Below are 21701 nucleotides of genomic sequence, written 5' to 3' on the forward strand. Positions count from 1 at the left end.
CTGCCCATCCCTTAGCTTTCCTACTCTCCCTCCATCATGTCTTCATTCCCTAGGCTGCCTTTGTTAAGGTCCTTGGTCCCCTGGCCTCACTATATTCTTTCTCCTTTAATCATTGTATTTGCTCAATGGTTTCTGGAATGCATGCATTTGTCCAAATAGTCACAGAAGAAAAGAAACTCAGAATACATAAGGTTGGAGTGAGGCAAACTAATTTTTTTTAACATTTGCATTTAACACACTGAGCAGTGGAAGTTTAGCATCCCATCATTTCATTGTATACCCACTTTGGCTGGAGTGGGCTTCAAAGATAGCCAAGCATTCTCTAGCTGTCCAGGATTGCTATGGAGGGCCGAATCTTGTATTACATGGTTGTCTATGTTATGTAAAGTAACTAACATCAGACTATCCATGCAAGTCTAATTCTCATGAAGAAAATAATATTGCAGATTAGAACTTTGAAGCTGACACTGAAGGAACTGTGTGTCAATTCTTACAGTCCTAGTTGTGTTTTTTTTTCATCCTGAGAGATGAGGAAAGGAGAACAAACACCAAGTCTGCATGTAAATTGCAGTGCTATGATAAGCATAGATTGGGCAGTTCCAACTAACTCTCAAGGCTGTTTAAGATCCAAGTGTAACTAAATGCTGATCACACAAAGCAAGACACATCATTTGAAACAATCACTGGGGGGTATTATTGTGGCATCCCTTTGGGGGAATCCAGAGGCCCAACTTAACCCTCTCTAACTTCCACACATTGAACAACTGAGTATTGAGAGAGGCTCAGGGTGAAGAAGAGCACTGGCCCTAAAATATCATTAACATCATTACCCTCCCCCACAAGCCCAGTCAGAGGTGGAAACCCTTAAAACGTGGGTGGAAGTCCATGGACCAACCATGGAATTTTGGGCTGTGTGCTTAGCTGATGCCATTTCTTCCTCTGTGCTTAGCTGATGCCACTTCCTCTTTTGTCCACTGCATCCATAAAAGAAGCCATTTTGGTTAAGGCCAGAAAGGATGGGAATAAGCTCTTTTTTTTTCTTCTATCCTCCAATTCTCTCATCAACTCGGGGCCAATGGCAACTGGGAATCACTTATCATGATTCCTCCTGAGACTGCACAGAACACACATGGCATATTCCTCCCAAAGCTGCTAGAAACCTAGTATGGTGTACCCTGCTCTGCAAGCAAGACGCCAATGCTGGAGCACAATTTCACTGCACTTTATACTTCAGCTCTTGCCAGAGCAGCCTTAACTCCTCCAGACACAATGTTCATAGTCCAGGTGCAAAAATCAGGTGCTGGAATTCATGTCAGTTAGTTTTCTTTTAAGAGCCAAAGACTCCTTACCAGCGACTCCTCCCTAATCTGTTGCCTGCTACAAACTGGATACTGTAGCAACAGGGAGCTTCTTGGCAGGCAAAAGTAGGGAGTTCAGCCACTCCAGCATTGCTGAGCAGAGTGTGCTTCAGGTCATCTTGCCATGGCAATGAAATGTTTCCAGCTATTTCCTTAAGGTTCATTTCCTAAGAACAAACCATGATTCATGGCACTAGGGGAGGTGAATTGAATTAATGCCTGATTGGTAAGTAAAACAACTAAATCTCTTAGTTTTAAAACATATCTGCAAGATTACTCTAAAGTAACTATAGTTTAGAAATGTACAGTGAATACTTTGAAGGTCTAGACTTACACCAATCTGTTTCCTAATCTTTACGAATGTGTATTAGAGTTCTGTCAATCAAGATTTGATTCACTTACTTATTCAACAAATGTACTATGCATGTAGTGTGTGCAGCTACTGTCCTAGGCACTGGGGATGCAGTATTACCTTCAAGGAACTTACATCTAATCTATACTTCATATATTCAAAATGGGTGAATCTTTGCTTGAACCTATTAATATTAATGAGGTCAAGTACAATCATACATATTTTCCAAAGAGTTAGTTTAACCTTTCAGTTCATCTCATATTTGTCCTGTCATGCTCTAAACATTGTATTACAGGCGTGCCATACCTCATCCTTCCTGTTAAAGCAGCAGCCTCCCAGCCCCTAGGAGTTCTCCCCCTGTCCACATTCTTGCCATCATCTCAGCCATCCCCACTGCCCTCATGTCACAAATTTACTCCCTCCTAACATATCTACTTGCACAATGTTCCTGAAATCCTGTTTAAAATCCATTAGTGTTTTGCTCAAGAACCTTCACTAGTCTTTTATTTTTAAATAAAACATTTGCCCTTCTTTAAGGCCCTGAATCTCAAGTCATTTAACTTAATTAAACTTGTTTTCTGTGATTTAATTAATTCATTTAATCACATAATCAATCACTAACCAACAAAGATTTAATAGGCACCTATGGTGTATCTGGTGGCCCTGAGTCACCAAAGGTATTGGTAGCAGATGCTGTGGTGGCCACCCGGATTCTTCCTTCAGGTCTGAAGCCCTCCCCACTCAGCATGACAGGGGTGTTGGTGGCTGAGGGCTCCCAACTGAGTCCCTCTTTGGCATTTGCTCTTGGCTGAAGGGAGCTGCCTTCCCAAGGTTACTCCTGCTCATTGGAAGTGGTCAGCACTGATAATAGGTTGATGCAAATGTCAAAGGTTTGAGATCCTTACTGCAACTTGCAATGCGTTTGAAGGGGCATCCTAGCTCCAGAGTTCTCTGTTGGATTGGACTGAAGTCAACTTCTCTCAGCCCAATTCCACTTTCCTCACCCCATTACAGGCTCAAGAAACTTACAGTCTAACAAAGAAATCAGACAAATAAGTGGACAAATAAAACAGTGTGGTAAGGCTCACGCCTGTAATCTCAGCACTTTGGGAGGCCAAGGTGGGTGGATCACCTGAGGTCCGGAGTTCGAGACCAGCCTGGCCAACATGGTGAAACCCTGTCTCTAATAAAAATACAAAAATCAGTCAGGTGTGGTGGTGCACGCCTGTAATCACAGCTACTTGGGAGGCTGAGGCAAGAGAATTGCTTGAACCCAGGAGGCGGAGGTCGCAGTAAGCCAAGATTGTGCCATCACACTCCAACCTGGGGGACAAGAGTGACACTTTGTCTCAAAACAAAACTAAAACAGTATGTTAAGAGATATGACAGGGGAAGGTCTAGGTTACAGGGGGAGAGGAGAGTTCCTACAGGAACTGAGTTCTAAGTGAAATGTGAAGACTAAGCCAGAGACATCCAGGAGAACTGGCAGGGCCTGTGCAGAACAGAAGGGTGGCCATCCAAGATGACAATATGTGTGCATGTCCAGGGAAGAGAGGGCATCGGGCACTGAGGAATGGTGAGAGACACTGGGGAATGGTGAGGGGCACTGGGGAATGGTGAGGGGAACTGGTGGATGGTGAGAGGCACTGGAAAATGGTGAGGGGCACTGGGGAATGGTGAGGGGCACTGGGGAATGGTGAGGGGCACTGGGGAATGGTGAGGGGCAAGTCTGGAGAAGCGGCAGGAAGAGGGTGTGTGGCATAGATCCTGAAGGCCTAGTTAGCCATGTGGACAGATTTGGAAGTGCTGAATGGTTTTCAAAACAAGGAGTGACAGGATTCAATTTGCATATTGGAAACAGCTCTCTGGAAGACTGATGGGCAGCAAGAGAAGATGCAAAGAGGCCAGTTAGGAGCTGCTGCTGAAGACCATGGGAAAAATGACTGTGGATCATGGCATTGAGGGTGGCAAGCAATGAATTGATTTGAGGACCATTAACGAGACAGAATCAGCAGGATGACTTTCTGGATAAAGGAAAAAGGGGAATGGTAGTGCTACTTGCTGGAGTAAGGAGACTGGAGGAAAAGCAGGCTTGGGCTTTGGGGTTTGAGGTGACTAAAAGATACCTCATTACAAGGAGGAGTCCCTCTTCTGGACACAGCCAATCTCTCTTCCAGGGGATGGTGCTCCCTCTACTAACTAGCTGCTTGGTCATCTCTCCACTCTTCTGGCTGCCTTTCTACAGCCTTAACCATGCCCAAGTGACATGGCTGTTATCTTCATTAGATCTCCCCACTAAACCAGTATCTCCCCAAGGCAACCACCCGATCTCCCTCCTTCCTTCATGCATAGACATCCTTGGCAGAGTCCCTTATACCTGCTATCTCTGCTTCCTCAGAGGCTTCTAGGAGTCCTTGTGCTTTCCTCAGAAGGATTTTCCAGTCACACTCAAGTTCACAGAAGTCTGGCATCTTCATCTAATATTGCACAGAACTGCTCTCACCAAGATGGCTAAAGACCTCCATGTTTCTGGTTCACAAGACACGCCAGTCATTATCATGTCAGCTGACCACTTCCTTCCGTTGGTTTCTCTGACTCACATGCTCCTGGGTTTTGTGATCTCTCTGGCTGCTCTTTTCCAGTGTGCCTTAAAGATACCTCTTGTTCACAAACATCGATGTCCTCTAGAGTTCAAAAACTAGGCTCTTTTTACTTCACAAACATCCCCTGGGCAATGTTATTATTGTCTTTTTGTTGAAGATTTCCAAACCTGTATCTGCAGGCCAGCTCTCCTCAGCTCAGACCCATATGCCCACCTGCCCATTCAGTGCTTACACTGGGGTAAGAAGCAGAATCTTTGGTGAGTCTGAGGGTATGTGGCAGCTCCTTCTGATGGTGCCCAGTTTCTCCACCAAGTAGGAGGCAAGGCCATGTTTAGGGGTGTGGGAGTTGGTGACAGGGTAGCAGGTTTAAGAGACTAGTAGACATTTGCTGTATCTTCTTGGGAGAATGGAACCAGGAGAATGTAGAAGGCAGTATGTAGGATCCAGTTGCTAATGGAAACTATGAATCCATAGGGTTCCTGCCTTCTAAGTTGTGGGATTTCTCCAGCACTCCAGTAAATAGCATAGGTATGGATCCAAAGTTGGATAGTAACATTCTGCCACATGGATGAGACAGAAGGACCATGCAAGGAAAGATCCTGGCAGAGGGAGTTGCAGTGACAGGTCCTGGAATGAAGATAGAATACCAAACAGACTTGGAGGCAGTGGAGGATTGGATGTTTGAATTTTAAAATGCAGAGGCAAAGCCAGACTGGGGTGATGATATGGTGCAAGGTGAGACCAGAAGTGTTGGTCAATGACATGAAGTGGGAGTGCAGGTCCTTGGAGACGAGGATGTCAAGGGGCTGAAAGGCTTAGTGTTGAAGTCATTCCCAGCATTGGTAGGATCTGGAAGGACTGGGGTCAATGCTAGTGAGGTTAAGTGGGAGCTGATGGGCAGTCTGCACAAGACACCAGTGACAAAGAGGGGAGATAAAATGGAGTTCAGAGGAGCTTTCCAAGAGGGAGAAAGAAGGCTTGGGGAGGGACAGAGTGGAGCTGTGGGAGAATGAACCTGTCATAGGAGAAGGGTCTTCTGGGAAGGGGTGGAAGCTACAGAGAAGAGCTAAGTGTATCAGGAACAGATCGCTGACCCCAGGGAGCACAAGGCAAGGCTGAGTAGAGGGAACAGCTTAGGAGTGAGAGGATACATTGCATGATACACCCAGGTGCCCACCCTAGATAATGGAGGTAGGAGATTGACCGTATGGTGTCCAGTTGAATCAGTCCCAAATCTTCCTGTGTCTAGGGGCAGGTGAGAGGAAGGTTCAGGTCTCTGACAAGGACTCAACAGAGACAAGCTGGAGGAAAGCAAGTTCTGGCCCAAAGAGGAGGCCAGAGGTAGAATTTTTGCCTCCCAGTATTCCTAAAGCCACCTTCATTGTAGGGGGAACTAAGTACCTTTGGGGGAGAAGCCTGCTCTGGCCCAATTAGATTTGGGGAACTCTGAAAGCCAGGCTCCAGACTGGGGTACTCTAGGCATTTCATGTTCCACTCATTAGTTAACTCATTCATTCACTATTTAATCCATTCACTTATTCCTAAAACATACATTAGTTGTTTCTTCCCTTCCTTCTTCATCTGAAAAGGCTTAAAGTGCTCATTTTAGCACTGACAATGTGCCAGGCACTGAGCAAGGGTTTTAGAAATATATAGCTCCCTGATTATAATTCCTTTGCCATGTCCCTTCTATTAAAACAAAATCTAGCCTTCCAGCATGGTCTAGACCAAATTTCACCTACTCCCTGAAAACTAAATCATGTTGGCCATCATCTCTTCTCTTTGGAATTCTTTTAGTACTTATTCACCGAATCACATATTTTGCTATATAACTACATTTTTTTTTCTAGATTACCCTGCCTGTCCAATGAAACTGTAAGCCCTTGGGGATGGAGACTTAGTATATGAATTTTAAGTGTCTCTAATATCTACTAAAGACATAGTAAGCCCTCAACAACAGGAATTACATTCTAAAGAGACATGCCTCTCTGCAAGAGAGGTTCTTGATGATGCACTATAACTAGACCTAATAATGAACTCTGAGTTTCTCAGGAACACTCATTGGAGCATGAACAGTTTAAATTACAAGGTCAGCTCCAGGAAACACAGAAGATAAAATGTGAAGAGCAATAGAGTAGCAATTTACATTTGTTCTCACCAGACTAACAGAACACATTATAATACAGTGTCAAGTTAATGCTGGAGCTTTGGAAAGTAGAATGTTACACAGACATATTTTGTTGCACCCATTTTAGGTTTCCAAGAAGTGTGCTGGAATTATGCAGGTTCCTCTCTTGGTATGAGCAACTGCTTAGCGAGACAAATATCAGATTCTAGAACTTGACCCTAGGACACTTTTCCAATACAGTGATCAAGTGACCTAGTTCAAGGAAATGACAAATAAATGTCATGGATTTCTCATTCAGCTGTCACTCTATGGGTAGGAGAGCAAGTAGGAGGAAAAGGGGAATATTTAGAAGTTCTAAATGGGGCCTTTAAAATGCCAATGTGGAGACATAGGAAAACTGGTTCCCAACATGGTCTTCCCTTGACCAAATTACTTTTTTCATTGCCCATCTGACAATGTTTCCCTGATTCCTATACCTTATTATCACTAAGCTTTATTTTTCCACATCTTGTTTTCTTCTACGATTTTATGTTCTTGCTTTTTATTTTATGTTCATTTCCTCCTTATAATCTCCTCTGTCTCCATCCCCAAAATTTAAAAGATATATCTTTTTAATTAAACTTTTATTTCAATGCCCGAAGTGTAGCTTGTAGTGAGAAAAAGACTTGGCTTGCACCCCAGGGGCCAGGGCAGCAATTCCTTATAAGTGGTTGCTCTTTCAGGTTCCTGTCCTTAAAAATCTGTCTGCCCTGACCCAGTATTTCTACAGCATCACGCAGGAAGTACCTTTCTGGTGCATCTGGACCTCCCGGAAAAATAAAAAGCACATTAAAGCTGGTAATTTTAATGCTTAATTTCATTATAATCTTAGATCCATTCGTAGGTCATCCATGTACAAAATGTTTTTTTAACATGCAGCTTTCAGTGCTTGCAGCTTTCAGTTTGCCAGAGGTTAATTTTTTAACATCCACTGCTATGTGTGGCCGCTATGTGTGGCAGGCACTAGCCTACAGATACAGATAGAAATTAACTGCATTCCCATTCCCTGCTCTTGTGGATCTCGCCATACTAAGGATAAAATGAAATCTGGCATATGATCTTCCATGGCTGTTCTGGTTTCCATTCCTCCACCCTTCCTGTGTGAAATGCCTCCTTTTTGGGAGGGGGCACGAGGAGTTGCCTACTATTTCATCCAGGCCTAAGGACCCATGAGATGGGCAACATCTGTACAGCATCTGTGGAAAGCAGGGAGCCATTCAGGCACATCAACTGCCCAGAGAGCTGAGAAGCTTGAAGCCCAGCAGACCTGGCTCAAAGATCACGTGGCTGTTCTTGCTCTCCCGCTCAGGGCGGCATTCTCCCCTTGCTATACCCCAACTTGGAATGTCGACCTCAGGATCTGGGAGGACAGAAGTTTGCCACTCTCCTTAAACGGCATCCACTGCTTTGAACACTTATTGAGCAACTACCAACACCAGACAATTTGAACATTCACTGAGCAACTACTTGAATATATGTAATTGTTAGATGCTTTACATACATTGTCTTTTTTCTTTTTTTTTTTTTTTTTTTTTAACAAACCTGTGAACTACATGTTTTTGTTGCCTCCGTTTTAAGAATGAAGAAATCCAGACTCAAAGAGGTATAATACCGTGGTCAAGGCTGATATGGGTCAATGTAGTGGCTGCAACCTGGATCTAAATTGACCGTGTTTAGAAACAAACAAACAAAACAAAACAAAACAAAACAAAAAACCCAAAAAACTAATACCCCACACTGCCCCTCGCTGGGATTCTCCGCATGGTTGCCAAGCCAAGAAGAGGAAATGACAAGCACTTGCGGAACTGCATTCATTCACTCACTTATTCATTCAACGAGTGTTTTCCTGGTACAAGGGTACCAGCTTAAGGGAGGCAATTCCTGAATTCAGGGACCATCACATAAAGGAGATACACAACAATCAAATAGTTCAAATGTTGAACCTCTTTTTCCATGCGTCTTTCTAATGATTTAAAAAAAAAGTTATTTGTATTATTATTATTTTCTTTTTTTTGAGGTGGAGTCTCGCTCTGTTGCCCAGGCTGGAGTGTAGTGGCATGATCTCGGCTCACTGCAACCTCTGCCTCCCCGGTTCAAGCGATTCTTCCGCCTCAGCCTCCCGAGTAGCTGGGACTACAGGCGCCCACCACCACGCCCGGCTAATTTTTGTATTTTTAGTAGAAACAGAGTTTCACCATCTTGGCCAGGCTGGTCTTGAACTCCTGGCCTCGTGATCCACCCGCCTCGGCCTCCCAAAGTGTTGGGATTACAAGCGTGAGCCACGGCTCCTGGCTAGCTATTCATATTATCCTTAATAGACATTGAATTAGCTTTCTTTTAACCGAATAAATTCAACATTAATCCCAGAGGTAACACTGGGTTCGGATGACACATTGTTTCAGAATCCAAGCCTTCTGCATCCCACTTTCAACCATTTTTTTTAAACCAGTGTATAAAAATAGTTATTTCTTGCTCCAATAAAGACATTGGAAAATCCAAATTCACAAACTAGACAGGGTATGAGGGAGTATTAACTAGCATGGCAAACACCCTCCCTTTACAAAATAATCCACTGTCTCTTAAAAAGGCTAACAGTGAACGAATGGTGGTATTAATAAGGAAATCAAAGGGCAAAGAAACATAAAGAGCGAGAAAGTCACGTGAAGTCCCTGGAATTACAACAGAGATAAGCAGAACGAAGAGCCTTGATTTACAACACTAGGACTTAAAGACAACTTTTTGGAACAAGCCCACTGGGCACCGAAAGGAAAGGAACCTCCCAGTTGTAACCCATGCGGTTGTAAGACTTTGTGCAAAGAATGCAGGGGTGGAGGGAGAACTGGGATCTACCTGATTTTCTCAATTTTCCCGGGTTTAATTTACTCGTGCATTCTGCTATGTAAAAGAAAGCATATTTTTCGACTAAAATCTCCTATCTTATCAACGCAAAGTTTTCCTGCTTTCTATTAAGCAACAAGGTTACAGCAAGTATAACAAACTCAACGTACTTATTGATGATCTTTCCTGCTCCAGCCAATCCATCCTATCACCTTCAGCCTGGCTCCTACCCTGGTCTTCAGTTTACACTTGTGCCTCAGCCCTTATCAGCTACCCATGAGATTCCTGGCTGCTATTTTAATAGTTACTACTTTAAATCGGGTCGCGCCCGTTCTTCCTGTCGGTGAGTGAGGGGCTGCGCTTCAAGTTGCGCGACCACACAGTGGGGAGTAAACGGAGACGTCGACCAGGCGCCCAGGGCGCACGCACAGCGCCCCTGAGTGGCCGCTCCGGGTGCCTTCTCCCTGCCCCGCCGCGTCTCGCCCTCGCGGGCTCCACGCGCAGCCTTAATAGGCTCCGAAACTTGGATCAGGGCACCGATCCCTGAGAGGGCTCTTCCTTCGGCCCCCATCACTCCCACAATCGAAGGGCTGCCGCCTCCGGAAGGCTGTCCGCGTCTGCGTCCGCGTCTTCGCAGCAGCCGAGCCCCGCGCGGGCCCCGAAGAGGTGCGGGTCGCCCGGCGGCAGCGGGGTCGGGCCCCTCCCGCGCCGGAAGTCCGCGCGTGCGCGCTGGCCGGCCTGAAGCGCGCGTCCGGCGCAGAGGGGCGGCGGGGGCGGGGCCGCGGCCGCTCGCAGGGTGTCCCCGCCCCCGCCCCCCGGCGTTCCACGGTCGCCGTGACAACCGGAGCGGCGGCAACGGCGGCGGGCTGGCGAGTCCGGCGCCGCCTCCCGGCGGTACTGCTAGGCAGGCAACAGCCGCCCGGCCTCCGCGATCTCCCCGCCTCCCGGCCCGCGGGGAGGGACGGGCCCGCCCTCCGCCCGCCCGCTGGAGAGTGAGCGGCGCCCAGCCGCCCAGCCAGCCCGCCGTTCTCCGGCCGCCGTCCGGGCGCGCGCAGCGAGCGGGCGCGACTATGCCAAGATGGTCCTGCAGGCGCGGAACAAGCACCGGGAGGCGGCTCCCAAGCCGCCCCAGCCGCCCCGCGTCTCGCAGTCGCCGCTGAGGGGGGCGCCGGACGTCGGCGCCGGGGAGCCCGGGCCCGAGCGCGCGCCGCCGTCCCCAGGGCGCAAGGGCGCCGCGGGCAGGAAGGGGCCCCGTGCCGAGACCGCCGCGCCGCCCGCCGGGGGCGGCCTCGGTGGGCGCCTGGCCGCCCGGCTGCGCTGGGCTCTGGGCCTGCGGCGCGCGGGGCGCGGCCGGACCTGGACCACGCTCCTGTTAGGTGAGCAGCCCGAGCGCGGGCGCCGCCGGGACGCGGAACTTTGAGACGCGGGCCCCCTCCCCTCCCCTTCCTTCCCCTCTCCTCCCGCTTCCGCCGCGCAGAGCCCAGCCGGCCGGACCAGCCAGTTTGCAGCCCTCTCCGACTTTTTCTGTGGGACGTTCTTACCTTCTCCTTCCCCCAACTCCCCGGCTCAGCTCTCCTCGCACGCTTCCCACCCGCGCTCTGCCTGGGCTCTAAAAGAATGGCCCGGGGATCAACAGCTGCCCGGCCTGGCCGCGGGCGGCAGGTCTGCGCTAACGAGACTTGGGCGCTGCTGATTGGCATGACCGGCCGCCTTCCCCGTTATCTCGGCCTCTGACCGCCAGGATGGTTTGCTTTGGCTTGGAAACGATTCCGTGGAGCTCAAAGCAAACGCACGTTCCATGTCCTAGGGAGTTGCTTAAACTTATAATTAAATTTTAGCGTGCTTTTTTCTTCTTGGCCGCAAACGCCGCCGGTGGCACTTTATTTGTGATTCCCCTCGACACGTCACTTTCTAGGTTGCGTTGTGTTTGGGGCGCCCGAGCCTTAATCCTCCTTGCTGGCCTGGGAACCTTTGGTGAGGAGGGCTCTCCTCCCCTCCCTCTGGCATGCACCAAATGGATGATGTGTAATGATGTGCTGAAAAAAAAAAAAAGTTGAAGCATATGTTTCGGACTGACTTCAGGTTTCCTTTGTTTCCTGGTTGACATTTCGATAAGGCAAATTATAGCAGTTTGGATAACAGGCCTAATTTTTCTAAGTCAACTAGTGAAATGCTTTAACATTGCTTTTTCTGTATGCCTAAGTGGGCTTTTGGCTACTGATCTGTTCAATTACTGTTGATTTATCCCTTAGTATATTTTTAAATTCTCTTAGTGACTCAAAGTTCCCTTATCCAGGAGTTGGGGTACAGACGTATAAGTCAAGGAATAGGACACAGCAAATTGGCTTCCCCTGAGATCACAGCCACAGCTAAAAGCCACTCAGTCATAAAAAGCCAGTCATCTCTGTGTGTACGTTTTAATGGGCTCAAGAAGGTTGTTCTTAGGGTACTTTTTTTTTTCCATTGCAGATTCAAGCCTAGAAAAACTAAGTTGTTTTTTTTTTTTTTCCAGCACATTCCCCCCCCGTCCTTTTTTTTTTTTTTTTTTTCTTTCCTCAGCGAGCTTGAAAAGCTGGCTAGTGTGCAGGTTAGAAAAGCTCACCTTGGGGAGGCAGCATGATACAGTGGATGAGGCAGAGCCTTCAGATCTAGTACACAGCGGTTCAGTTTGGTTTGAGTTTTAGGTTCCTTTGTGAGTCTTTCCTTCTCTGCTAGTGGGGGGTTATCACATGGCAAATTTACTCCACAGGGATCTGCTAAGGATCATAACTAAAAGGGGTGGGTGATACATGGGAAGATACTTTGTGTTTAGAGCACTTGACACATTGTAGTTGTTGTAATAAAAGCAAATGTGTGATACTGATTTGAGATCTGATGACAGAATGGAGTTGCATTTTTATTGAATGACTAATATAAACATTAACCACTTTGTAGTAAAATATAAAATGGCATTGCTTCTTCAGGGATGTTACAATAACAAATCTTAGAATAATGATATTTATTGCTATTTTCTGCATATTTTCTTTTTTGATTGCATTTCCTTTGAATCTTCTTTGGATGGATGCATGACTTATATTTGAATGACTTATCTTTGAATTTAGTAATGCCCCATACCTAAATACAGTTTTGTATTAATGTAACAGTATAGCACGTTGCTTGACTTGCCCCTTTGAGCACTGAAAGGAGGTACAGTGAATGTGGTAGACCGTATTCTTGGGTGTACCCTGGACCATGGCCATCAGATGTATAGAAGTTGGATGAACAGACGTAGGTCTAGAGACTTACTGTCCTTGTTAACCCTCTGCATGAGGCCCCAGGGCACCTTGAGAGATGATTCTGCTGAATGATTGGGCCTGGGTTGCTTCTTTCTCTGGCTCTGTACCCTCATAGACTGATGTCAGACCTGTTTCTTCCCCACGATTATGCCCTGCCACAGCATCAAAAAACCACTCAGATCCTGCAGAGAGGAGCAGAGTTTAGACATTTTTGAAAGCTGCCTTATTTCCTGTTTCCTTCCCGCCTCCCAGAATGCGTGTGAGTTGAGCTGACATTATACAGTATTTCAGTATAGGACTTTAAAATAGATGTTTGGTTTTCCACATTGCATTTCATATTCTTTTGTTCATCAAGAGTTCATTTGTAACTGATCAAAAAAAGAACAATTATAACAACTAAATATTAAGCTAGACAGAAATGGATTCATTTCTATTTAGAAAGTAATTTTGTAACTTGAAGCTCCATGATAGAAACACAAGTTTTTAAGAGTTAGAAACTGACTGGGGCTTTCCTTCATAGGTTCTAATCACTGATGAGGAACTCACTGCCTACCAACATGGTCTTTCCACTGTAGGGCAGTGTTAAGCATTGTTGAAAAGTCTGTTTTAATAAATATATGTTTTTCTTATTTGGGGGCATTATTTGCTACTTATTTAGTGGTAACATTTGTAAAGAGGGGTTCTTGGCATGTTTATTTTTAGAAGTTTCAACCGGATAGCTTCCTCATGCAGAGGCGGCTGTGACATAATAAAACCTTGACAATGTTTCCCAAACTTTTTTGACCACAGCCCACATTGTAACAATACATTTTATATTAAACCTGTTCACACTTCCAAAATGCAACTCAGTATATATAAGCATAAGTCTGTATGTCTGTTGATCTATTTATGTATGCCAGTGCTCCATCAGGAAACAATTGTGCTAGTAAAAGATATACCCATTAGACATGCAAACAAAGCATGTCTGCGGTGAAAGACTAACATGAGATATGATTTACAAAACAATAAAAAAAGAACCTGAGTATGGAAAAAGTGGATGATAAAAACTACCTTTTCCTCGCTTTGCACCAGTCCTGTTTGACTCATTCCCATTACCCGCCTGGTTCCTGTGGTCAGTGGCAAGGGTATCCCTGCTCTAACCTGGTTGTTTATTGGCAAGGCTTTTCAACCTTAGCATTGTGGCATTTTGGGTGGGATAATTTTTTTGTTGTGGGGGCTGTCCTGTGCACTGCAGGATTTTAGCAGCATCCTTGCCCTCCACCTACTAGGTGCCACTAGTACCTCCCCAGTAGTGACAACGAAAATGTCTCCAGATATTGGCCATTATACCCTGGGGGGCAAAATTGCTTCATTTAGGACCACTGCTTTTATTCTCCACAGCTTATGAGAAGCTTGAAGCCCATATGATAGGAAACACTTGTGACTTCTTAGAGGCAGAAGTGGTCAGAAACTGGGTGGACGCAGAGAGTTGAATCTAGCTGTTGGGGAGTAGATGGGGGGAGCAATGTGGTGTGGTGGAGGCAGCATAGCCATTTCAACACTGGCCTGCATTTGAATCCTGTTTCTGCATTCAAGCTGTTCTACACTCCCTTAATATTTCTCACCCATAGTTGGCTTGTCCTTTAAAATGGGGATAATAAATGCTTTGTCTGATTGTGGTAAAGAATAAATGAGACAATACATGTAAAATAGCACAGTAAGTTCATTCATAGTCAATCATACCATGTCATTGAGTGTCTACTAAGCTAGATGCTAGTTGGTGGGGCTAAAATGTAGAATGAGACTCTGTCACTCCTACCTTCATGGAACTTACATACTAGAAGGGGGGATGGTAAATAAATGAAAATAATTGCACATAGTGAGTGCAATGCAGGAAAGAAACAAGCTGAGATAGAAAAAAAAAGGAAATACCCAATTTAAGTAGGATCAGGAAAGGCCTCTGGGGAGGTAGCCTTAAAGCTGAGACTGATAGAAAAGATGTCAGCTGAACAGAAGAAGAGAGAGTATTGTGAATAGCATGTGCTAAAGGTAGGACAGAGCTTAGCATGTTGAAAGAAGAGAGGGCAGAGGTGCATCAAAGTGAGATGGGCATGGGCCAGATCTTGAAAAGGGGCTTGGGTTTTATTCTCAGTGCAACAGGAAGCCATTGAGGAATGCTGAACAGGAGAGTGACATGATTAAATTTTCACTTTGAGAAATCTGCTCTTGGGGAAATGGGTGATTGCATTACAAGGACAAAAGCAGAGAGACCCATGAGGAGGCTGTTCAGGGACCTTGCAAGAGGGTTGCTGGCCTGGATGAAGGCAATGGCTGTGGAGATGGAGAGAAGTTGGTCAATTTGAGATGTGTTTTGGAGGTGAAAATGATAGGACTTATGAATTGGGCTTGGATTGAGGGAAAGGTAAGAGTTATGAATACTTTGTACATTTTTGGCTTCTCTAATTGGGTAAATAATGTGACATTCACCAAGATAGTGAAGACTGAAGACTAGGGGTATGGATGAGGGGATAGGTTTGAAGGAAAAGGTCAAGAATTTCATCTTGGACATGTTACTTTTGGGACATTTGTGAGATGTCCAAGTAGAAATGCCAATCAGTGGTGGGATATAAGAAAAAGGGTCTGAGTGGAGACATACTACAGGGAGTCATCAGCAAATTGGTTTTCACATTAATGGGAATTGAATTCGTATTCCCATTGAACTTCTATTTCCATGCTTATGGGAACAATAGCATCTTATACTGATAGGGGCTTACTCTTTGCCAGGCTTTATTCGAAGTGCTTTAAATTAACTCATTTAACTGTTAACTCAGTCCTCACCGTGACTCTAGGATTACTGTGCTTGTTTTACCACGTGGGGCAATCTGAGGCACACAAATGTTAAGTAACTTGTCCAAGGTCACCCCTAGAATGTAGAAGGGCCAGGATTTGACCCAGGCAATGTGTTTCCTAAGTTCATGCTATATTTCATCTCCTCTAGGGGGATAGTACAGCAAAAGCAATGAAGCCCTAGAGTCCAATTCTGAGAAATCCTAACATTTTGTGCTCAATAAATGTTAGTTTTCTTGTTTCTTCCTTCTCCAGGAAAAAGAAGGAAAAGAGGGTCATACTTAGAGATACAGGAACAAGAAGTAGAAAGAGCATATTAGGGGTGGCATAAGGCCAAGAAAAGCCAAGGAAGTATGAGGCCCAGGGACACAGGCCATCTTGGTGTGCTTGCTGTCAAACAGACACGTAGACCCAGCTGAGCACCAACTGTGAGAATGTGTTTCTGTTAATTCACAGAGGTCATGCCAGTGGGAATTTGGGATTTTAAAGAATTTCTTTAATGTTTATAGCCATTTTTTTTCTTTCTAAAATAGACTTCTGGCTAACTCTAAAGAATGTTTATAATCACCTAAACATATTTTATTATTAAAAGATACAGTTAGAAGGTGTCTGAATACGTGATGCTCATTAGCATCCAAATAACAAATTTGGTGAGTTTAGTTTATATAAATATAAGCATATGTTATCTATTTGTGATTGATTTTTGGCCAATAATGGGGCATCAATACTGAGAGCACATACAATTTTATGTACATATGGATATTTGGATGTTGCTAATATTTGAACAGTGGCTGCTTTGCATTGTAAATACTTATCCTGTTAGGCTGTATTAATTTCTCTTAGTGAGTGTGTTAGGTATATTAATGTTTCTTAAAGTTCATGCTAATGAGGCACAGTTGTTCCTTCGTATCCCCGAGGGATTGGTTCAAGGACCTCCCTCTGATATCAAAATCTGCAGATGCTCAAGTCCCTAGTATAAAATGGCATAGTATTTGCCTATAATGTACACACATACTCCTGGATACTTTAAATCATCTCCACATTACTTAGAATACCTAACAGAATGTAAATGTTACGTATATATTTGTTATACTATGTTGTTTAGGGAATAATATCTGTGTGTGTTCAGTACAGATGGATGTTTGCCCCCTACTATTTTCAGTCTGAGGTTGGTTGAATCCACAGATGTGGAACTGACAGATATAGAGGACTGACTAAATCTACATTGTCATAGAGACCATAAACCTGTGTACATACTTCGAAATGGGGTAGCTTTAGGCTTTATTATTCATATGTTTAATCCTAAATTCCTGTTTTGCTAGTTCTTTTGCATCAGCTTGCACTTTAGCCAAACCATTGGGACATTACTCTTCCAGGGGAAGAGGCTGCTAGTTTTATTTAGTTACTATTAGAACCATTTAGTTCTAATGGCTACTAGTCATCAAAGCTAGTAAAAATTACATCTGTATCTAGGTCCAGATGTTGTTTAATCTCATAAAGGGCAGTCTTGTTTCACAGGGAAGATCATTTCTCCATGGAGGACCTTTCGTAGTTCAATCAAGAATCATTGAATATAAATATATTTAAAAAGCAGAATAATTTATTTTCAGAATACATAAATCTACAACTATTGTAGTATGTTTTTGTGCTTTAATACTGCTTTCTATTTTCTCAGCATTCTCACTATTATTTTTGTCCTGAGGGCTCTTAAATGAAGAGCTGTTTCTGTTTTTCTGGCATGTTTCTCTATATTTGTAGCTGATTGTCAGGTGTGTTTTTCAGCACGATCACTATCACCTAAAGAATGTTTGGATGGCATTTTGTAATTTTAACTTTATTATAGCAGCAAGTGTTAACATAATAGCGTAGCTGTCACCAAGACCACTTACAGAAGTTCTAGCGTGGTTTATTGTACTGATCATGAACGCGTGTGATTTTATCTACTAGTTTACAGTAGCACTAATTGTAAACACAGTTTCTAAGTCACTTGACCAGTTACTTTTGAAAACTTGTTATCTAGACAAATTATTAGTTTAGGAAGATTGTTGTAATTGAGAAGAGTGAGACTTTATCCATAGTTTTAATACTAAAATTTGCCCAAAGTGCTACTACTATGCCCTTCGGGCAAATACGTTTCCTATTTCCTAACAGTAAGTACTACTTTTTATAATATAGCTTTTCAGTCCTGGAGTTGTCAACAGCAGGATCTTTTTCTGCGGGTTTTCATATTAATCATAAAGTTCTTATGTAATTGTTTTCCACTAAGTTTAAAAAGTTGTTGTTTTTTGAAAATGAGACCTTATTTCTCACTCTTTTCTCATCTTTCATATCCATGGGAATGTTATAAAAATGTAGAACTTAAAGGTTACCTCTTAGAACTTTCCTGGTGAGAAAACTAAAGTAGGGTCAGGTGAATGGCCCAGTTCATTACTGAGTTCAGCAGGTGAAGTTTGGGATTGAAGTTGAGGTCTCTTGGCTTTGTTAATTACATCTGTGTAAATTGTAGGTTTCAGATCTAAAGTCTAAGGCATCTGTCAAGGGCACATTAGTGGGAGGTTGACCTCATGTGTCCCAAGACGTTATAGCTCTTTTGGCAAGAGCACTGCTTTGGCTTCTGGTTATTTGGGGGAATCACTCTTTTATATCTTTATGGTCAACCTGTCAGTCTCCGGGGTTTTTTTTACATGATTATTTTTGAAAACTATTTAATCTGAATATTTTTATTGCATTTGGTTGGTTTGGCAATGACATAACAAACACAGTAAAATAGTAAAAACTGTCACAGTTTTCTTAGTCACTTAAATGAAAAGATAAACAAGATTTGTGGTACACAAGGGAAGCTTGCAATTTGAGGGGAATGCATGTCTTACCATTGGAATGGGTTATCAGTTAATGAACTTGTTAAATCTCTTGCTGAATATGATGGGCCTGGATGTGTGTTGTTCGTGTGTGTGGTTCTCTTTTTACTCTAGTGGAGAGATGCAGCTTCTACACTTTTTCCATTAGGTTTACTAAAGTTTTACAGCTTCTGTATGCATGCTCAGAAGCAGATCATATTATGTTGGTTGTGTATCTTATTTAGCTATTTGTTCTTAAAACAATAAAATGCATTTTTTAAATAAGGATAAAGTTACTTTATGAAAACTACTAGTGTAGATTACTGTTTGATTTTGAAACGTTTGTGTCAGTGTCATTTGAATCAGAGCAACTCCATTTCGAATGGAGGATGGGTAAAATAAGGCTGAGACCTACCAGGCTGCATTACCAGAAGGTTAGGCATCCTAAGTCACAGGATAAGATGGGAGGTCAGCAAAAGGTACAGGTCACAAAGACCCTGCTGATAAAACAGCATGCGGTAAAGAAGCCAGCTGAAACCCACCGAAACCAAGATGGCGACAAAAGTGACCTCTTGTTGTACTCACTGCTCATTATATGCTAACTATACTACATTAGCATGCTAAAAGACACTCCCACCAGTCCCATGACAGTTTACAAATGCCATGGCAATGTCAGGAAGTTAGGCTATATGATCTAAAAAGGGGAGGAACCCTCAGTTCCAGGAATTGTCCACCCCTTTTCCAGAAAACTCATGAATAATTCACCCCTTGTTTAGCATAGAATCAAAAACTGTAAGTGTAAGGATACTATGAGTATCCTTGGTTCAGTAGCCCAAACTGCTCTTCAGTCTAGGGAGTAGTCATTCTTTATTCCTTTACTGAATGAACTTGCTTTGAACTCGCCCAGAATTCTTTCTTGTGCAAGATCTAAGAACCCTGTCTTGGAGTCTGGATCAGGACCCTTTTCTGGTAACATCTGTATTCATATTATGGGAGAATAAGACTTTTAAGGGAAATTAGAATTTATTGTCTTCAAAACACTTATGTTGAGCAGTTATTGTATTAAGTATTGCCTACTTTAATATCTACATATACAAATATTTAAATATGTGAATGTTTACTTAGTGTATTTCTCTGTTTAGAAGCCTAATTATATTCTGCTTTGGGATGGTGATATATACTTTCCATGCTCTCCTGTTTTCATATACTGTATTCACTTTAAAATAAACGGTTTTGTCCTTGATGCTTTTGTGATTTCTAAGGCATTTCCTCCTGTGTGCCAGTGCATCCTCTTCGTTGAATGTGCTTAACGTTTTCAAGCCTGAGCTTGGAGTCAGAGAAACCCAGTTCTCCTCCAGGCCTTGCTGCATCCCAGTCATGTGCCCCTGAGCCTCATGGGAAAATGTGACCCGTATCTGCCTCAAAGGCACCTCTGGATCATTTTTGCTTAATATGTGAAAGGGCTCTCTCAACTGCAACTGACAAACAGATGTTAGACATTTTCATTGTAATTAAGTTTTCTAATTTTTTCTTAACTGTTGGAAAGCACAGTTTTGCTTAATGCAAAATACAGGGAGGAGATTCTGATTAACTAAAGTTGTCCTTAAAATGATCATCATGTAGAGCACTGATTTCTAGATCTTACTAGGAGCAGTAGTTTTTTCAAATCATGACTGAATTGTATTTTTATTTATTTTTTGAGACGGAGTTTTGCTCTTGTTGCCCAGGCTGGAGTGCAATGGTGCGATTTTGGCTCACTGCAACCTCTGCCTCCCAAGTTCAAGCGATTCTCTTGCCTCAGCCTCCCAAGTGGCTGGGATTACAGACATGTGCCACCATGCCCGACTAATTTGTTTTTTTTTTGTTTGTTGTTGTTTTTTTTTTTTTTTTTTTCAGTAGAGACAGGGTTTCACCATGTTGGCCAGGATGGTTTCTAACCCCTGACATCAGGTGATCTACCCGCCTCGGCCTCCCAAAGTGCTGGGATTACAGGAGTGAGCCATGGAGCCCGGCCTTCATGACTGAATTTTAAAAGCAATCTTTCTTCTCACTTTGAAACTCAGTATCTATATTAATAGAGTACATTCTTTCTTTTCCTATTCAAAATAGAAAACAAATTGAAACTGCCAAACCTACCAAGACTTTGTAGTTTGGGGAGCAGGAAAATAAAAAGAAAACAGAAAATTGTCAGAAAATAGCTGTACAGTCCACCTGGGAGAGTACAGAGTCCAGTGTGTTAGTGATAATAGCTGTAGGTAGCTACTCAAGGTCGTTAAGTGCTAGGGATGGAGACAACCAAAGAGAAACCCCTCTTTTTTTTTCCGAGACAGAGTTTTGCTCTTGTTGCCCAGGCTGGAGTGCAATGGCACAATCTCGGCTCACTGCAACTTCCGCCTCCTGAATTCAAGCTATTCTCCTGCCTCAGCTTCCTGAGTATTGAGTAGCTGGGATTACAGGTGCCTGCTACCACGCCCAGCTAAATTTTTTGTATTTTTAGTAGAGACGGGGTTTCATCTTGTTGGCCAGGCTGTCTTGAACTCCTGACCTCAGGTATCCACCTGCCTTGGCCTCCCAAAATGCTGGGATTACAGGCATGAGCCACCGTGCCCGACTAGCCCCTTACTTTTATACTTGGTGAAAATGAGACTCTGAGAAGCTGAATAACTTGAAAGTCATCTAAAACCTAAGGAATAGTTCTTCTTAAGAAGACTTTCTTACCAGGAAAGTAAAGGAATTTGAATTCTTTCCCTTTCTTAATCAGTATTTTCAGCTATCACGTTTTGCCAACTTCTCCCTCAGTGTATCTTTTGAATTTACTAATACATTTCCCTTTTCCTTATAAAGCCCATTTCATCACTAGTCTCCAGGTCATTTTACTCCTAGATTGTTACTATATTCTTCTCATTGGACCTTCTGACATAATGACACTGCTTCTCAAAATTTGGACTGTATAAAGTCACCCAAGAATTTGTTAAAAATGTAGATGTCCAAGCCCCAAGTGAGATCTGTTGAATCAGGATCTCTGAGAGTGGGGGCCCAGAAATGCAGGCTTAACACACTACTCCTAGGTCGGTGTTCTCTGCCTTGGCTGCACAATCACCACCCCGCCATGCCAGACATAGTAATGTGGAAAGCTCCCGGGTGATTCCAGTGTGTTGTCAGGGGTGATTCCAGTGTGTTTTCAGTGTTGACACTGCTCTTTAAAGTGTCTGTGAATCACCTCAGGCATCTTGTTAAAATGTGGATTGGGAGCCTTGTTAAAATGTGGATTGGGAGTCAGGAGATCTGGAATGGGACCTGAGACTCTGCATTTCCAGCTACTCCCAGGTGATACAGTTACTACTGGTTTCCAGGACACTGAGAGTAGCAAGAAGCTGATTTTCACATTACATTTTGTGAGGAACTACCTAGATTTTGCCCCAGTCATTCTCTGTACCAATGATAA

At 43.7% G+C, this 21701-nt stretch overlaps 1 protein-coding gene and 1 long non-coding RNA gene across 2 annotated transcripts in view; one reads left to right on the plus strand and one right to left on the minus strand.

Moving 5' to 3' along the window:
* Positions 1–11050, minus strand: part of LOC135970171 (uncharacterized) — an 83224-nt gene extending 72174 nt beyond the window's left edge. Inside the window, exon 1 of the long non-coding RNA XR_010585705.2 lies at positions 10860–11050. This is a non-coding gene — a long non-coding RNA (uncharacterized lncRNA). The remainder of the gene's footprint in view (positions 1–10859) is intronic.
* Positions 10303–21701, plus strand: part of DPY19L1 (dpy-19 like C-mannosyltransferase 1) — a 108887-nt gene continuing 97488 nt past the window's right edge. Inside the window, exon 1 of the mRNA XM_065542139.2 lies at positions 10303–10694. Coding sequence (XP_065398211.1) covers positions 10397–10694 — 298 coding nt within the window. The 5' untranslated portion in view covers positions 10303–10396. The remainder of the gene's footprint in view (positions 10695–21701) is intronic.

The sequence above is a fragment of the Macaca fascicularis genome, chromosome 3 (assembly GCF_037993035.2).
Source record: "Macaca fascicularis isolate 582-1 chromosome 3, T2T-MFA8v1.1".
NCBI classification, from domain to species: Eukaryota; Metazoa; Chordata; class Mammalia; order Primates; family Cercopithecidae; genus Macaca; species Macaca fascicularis.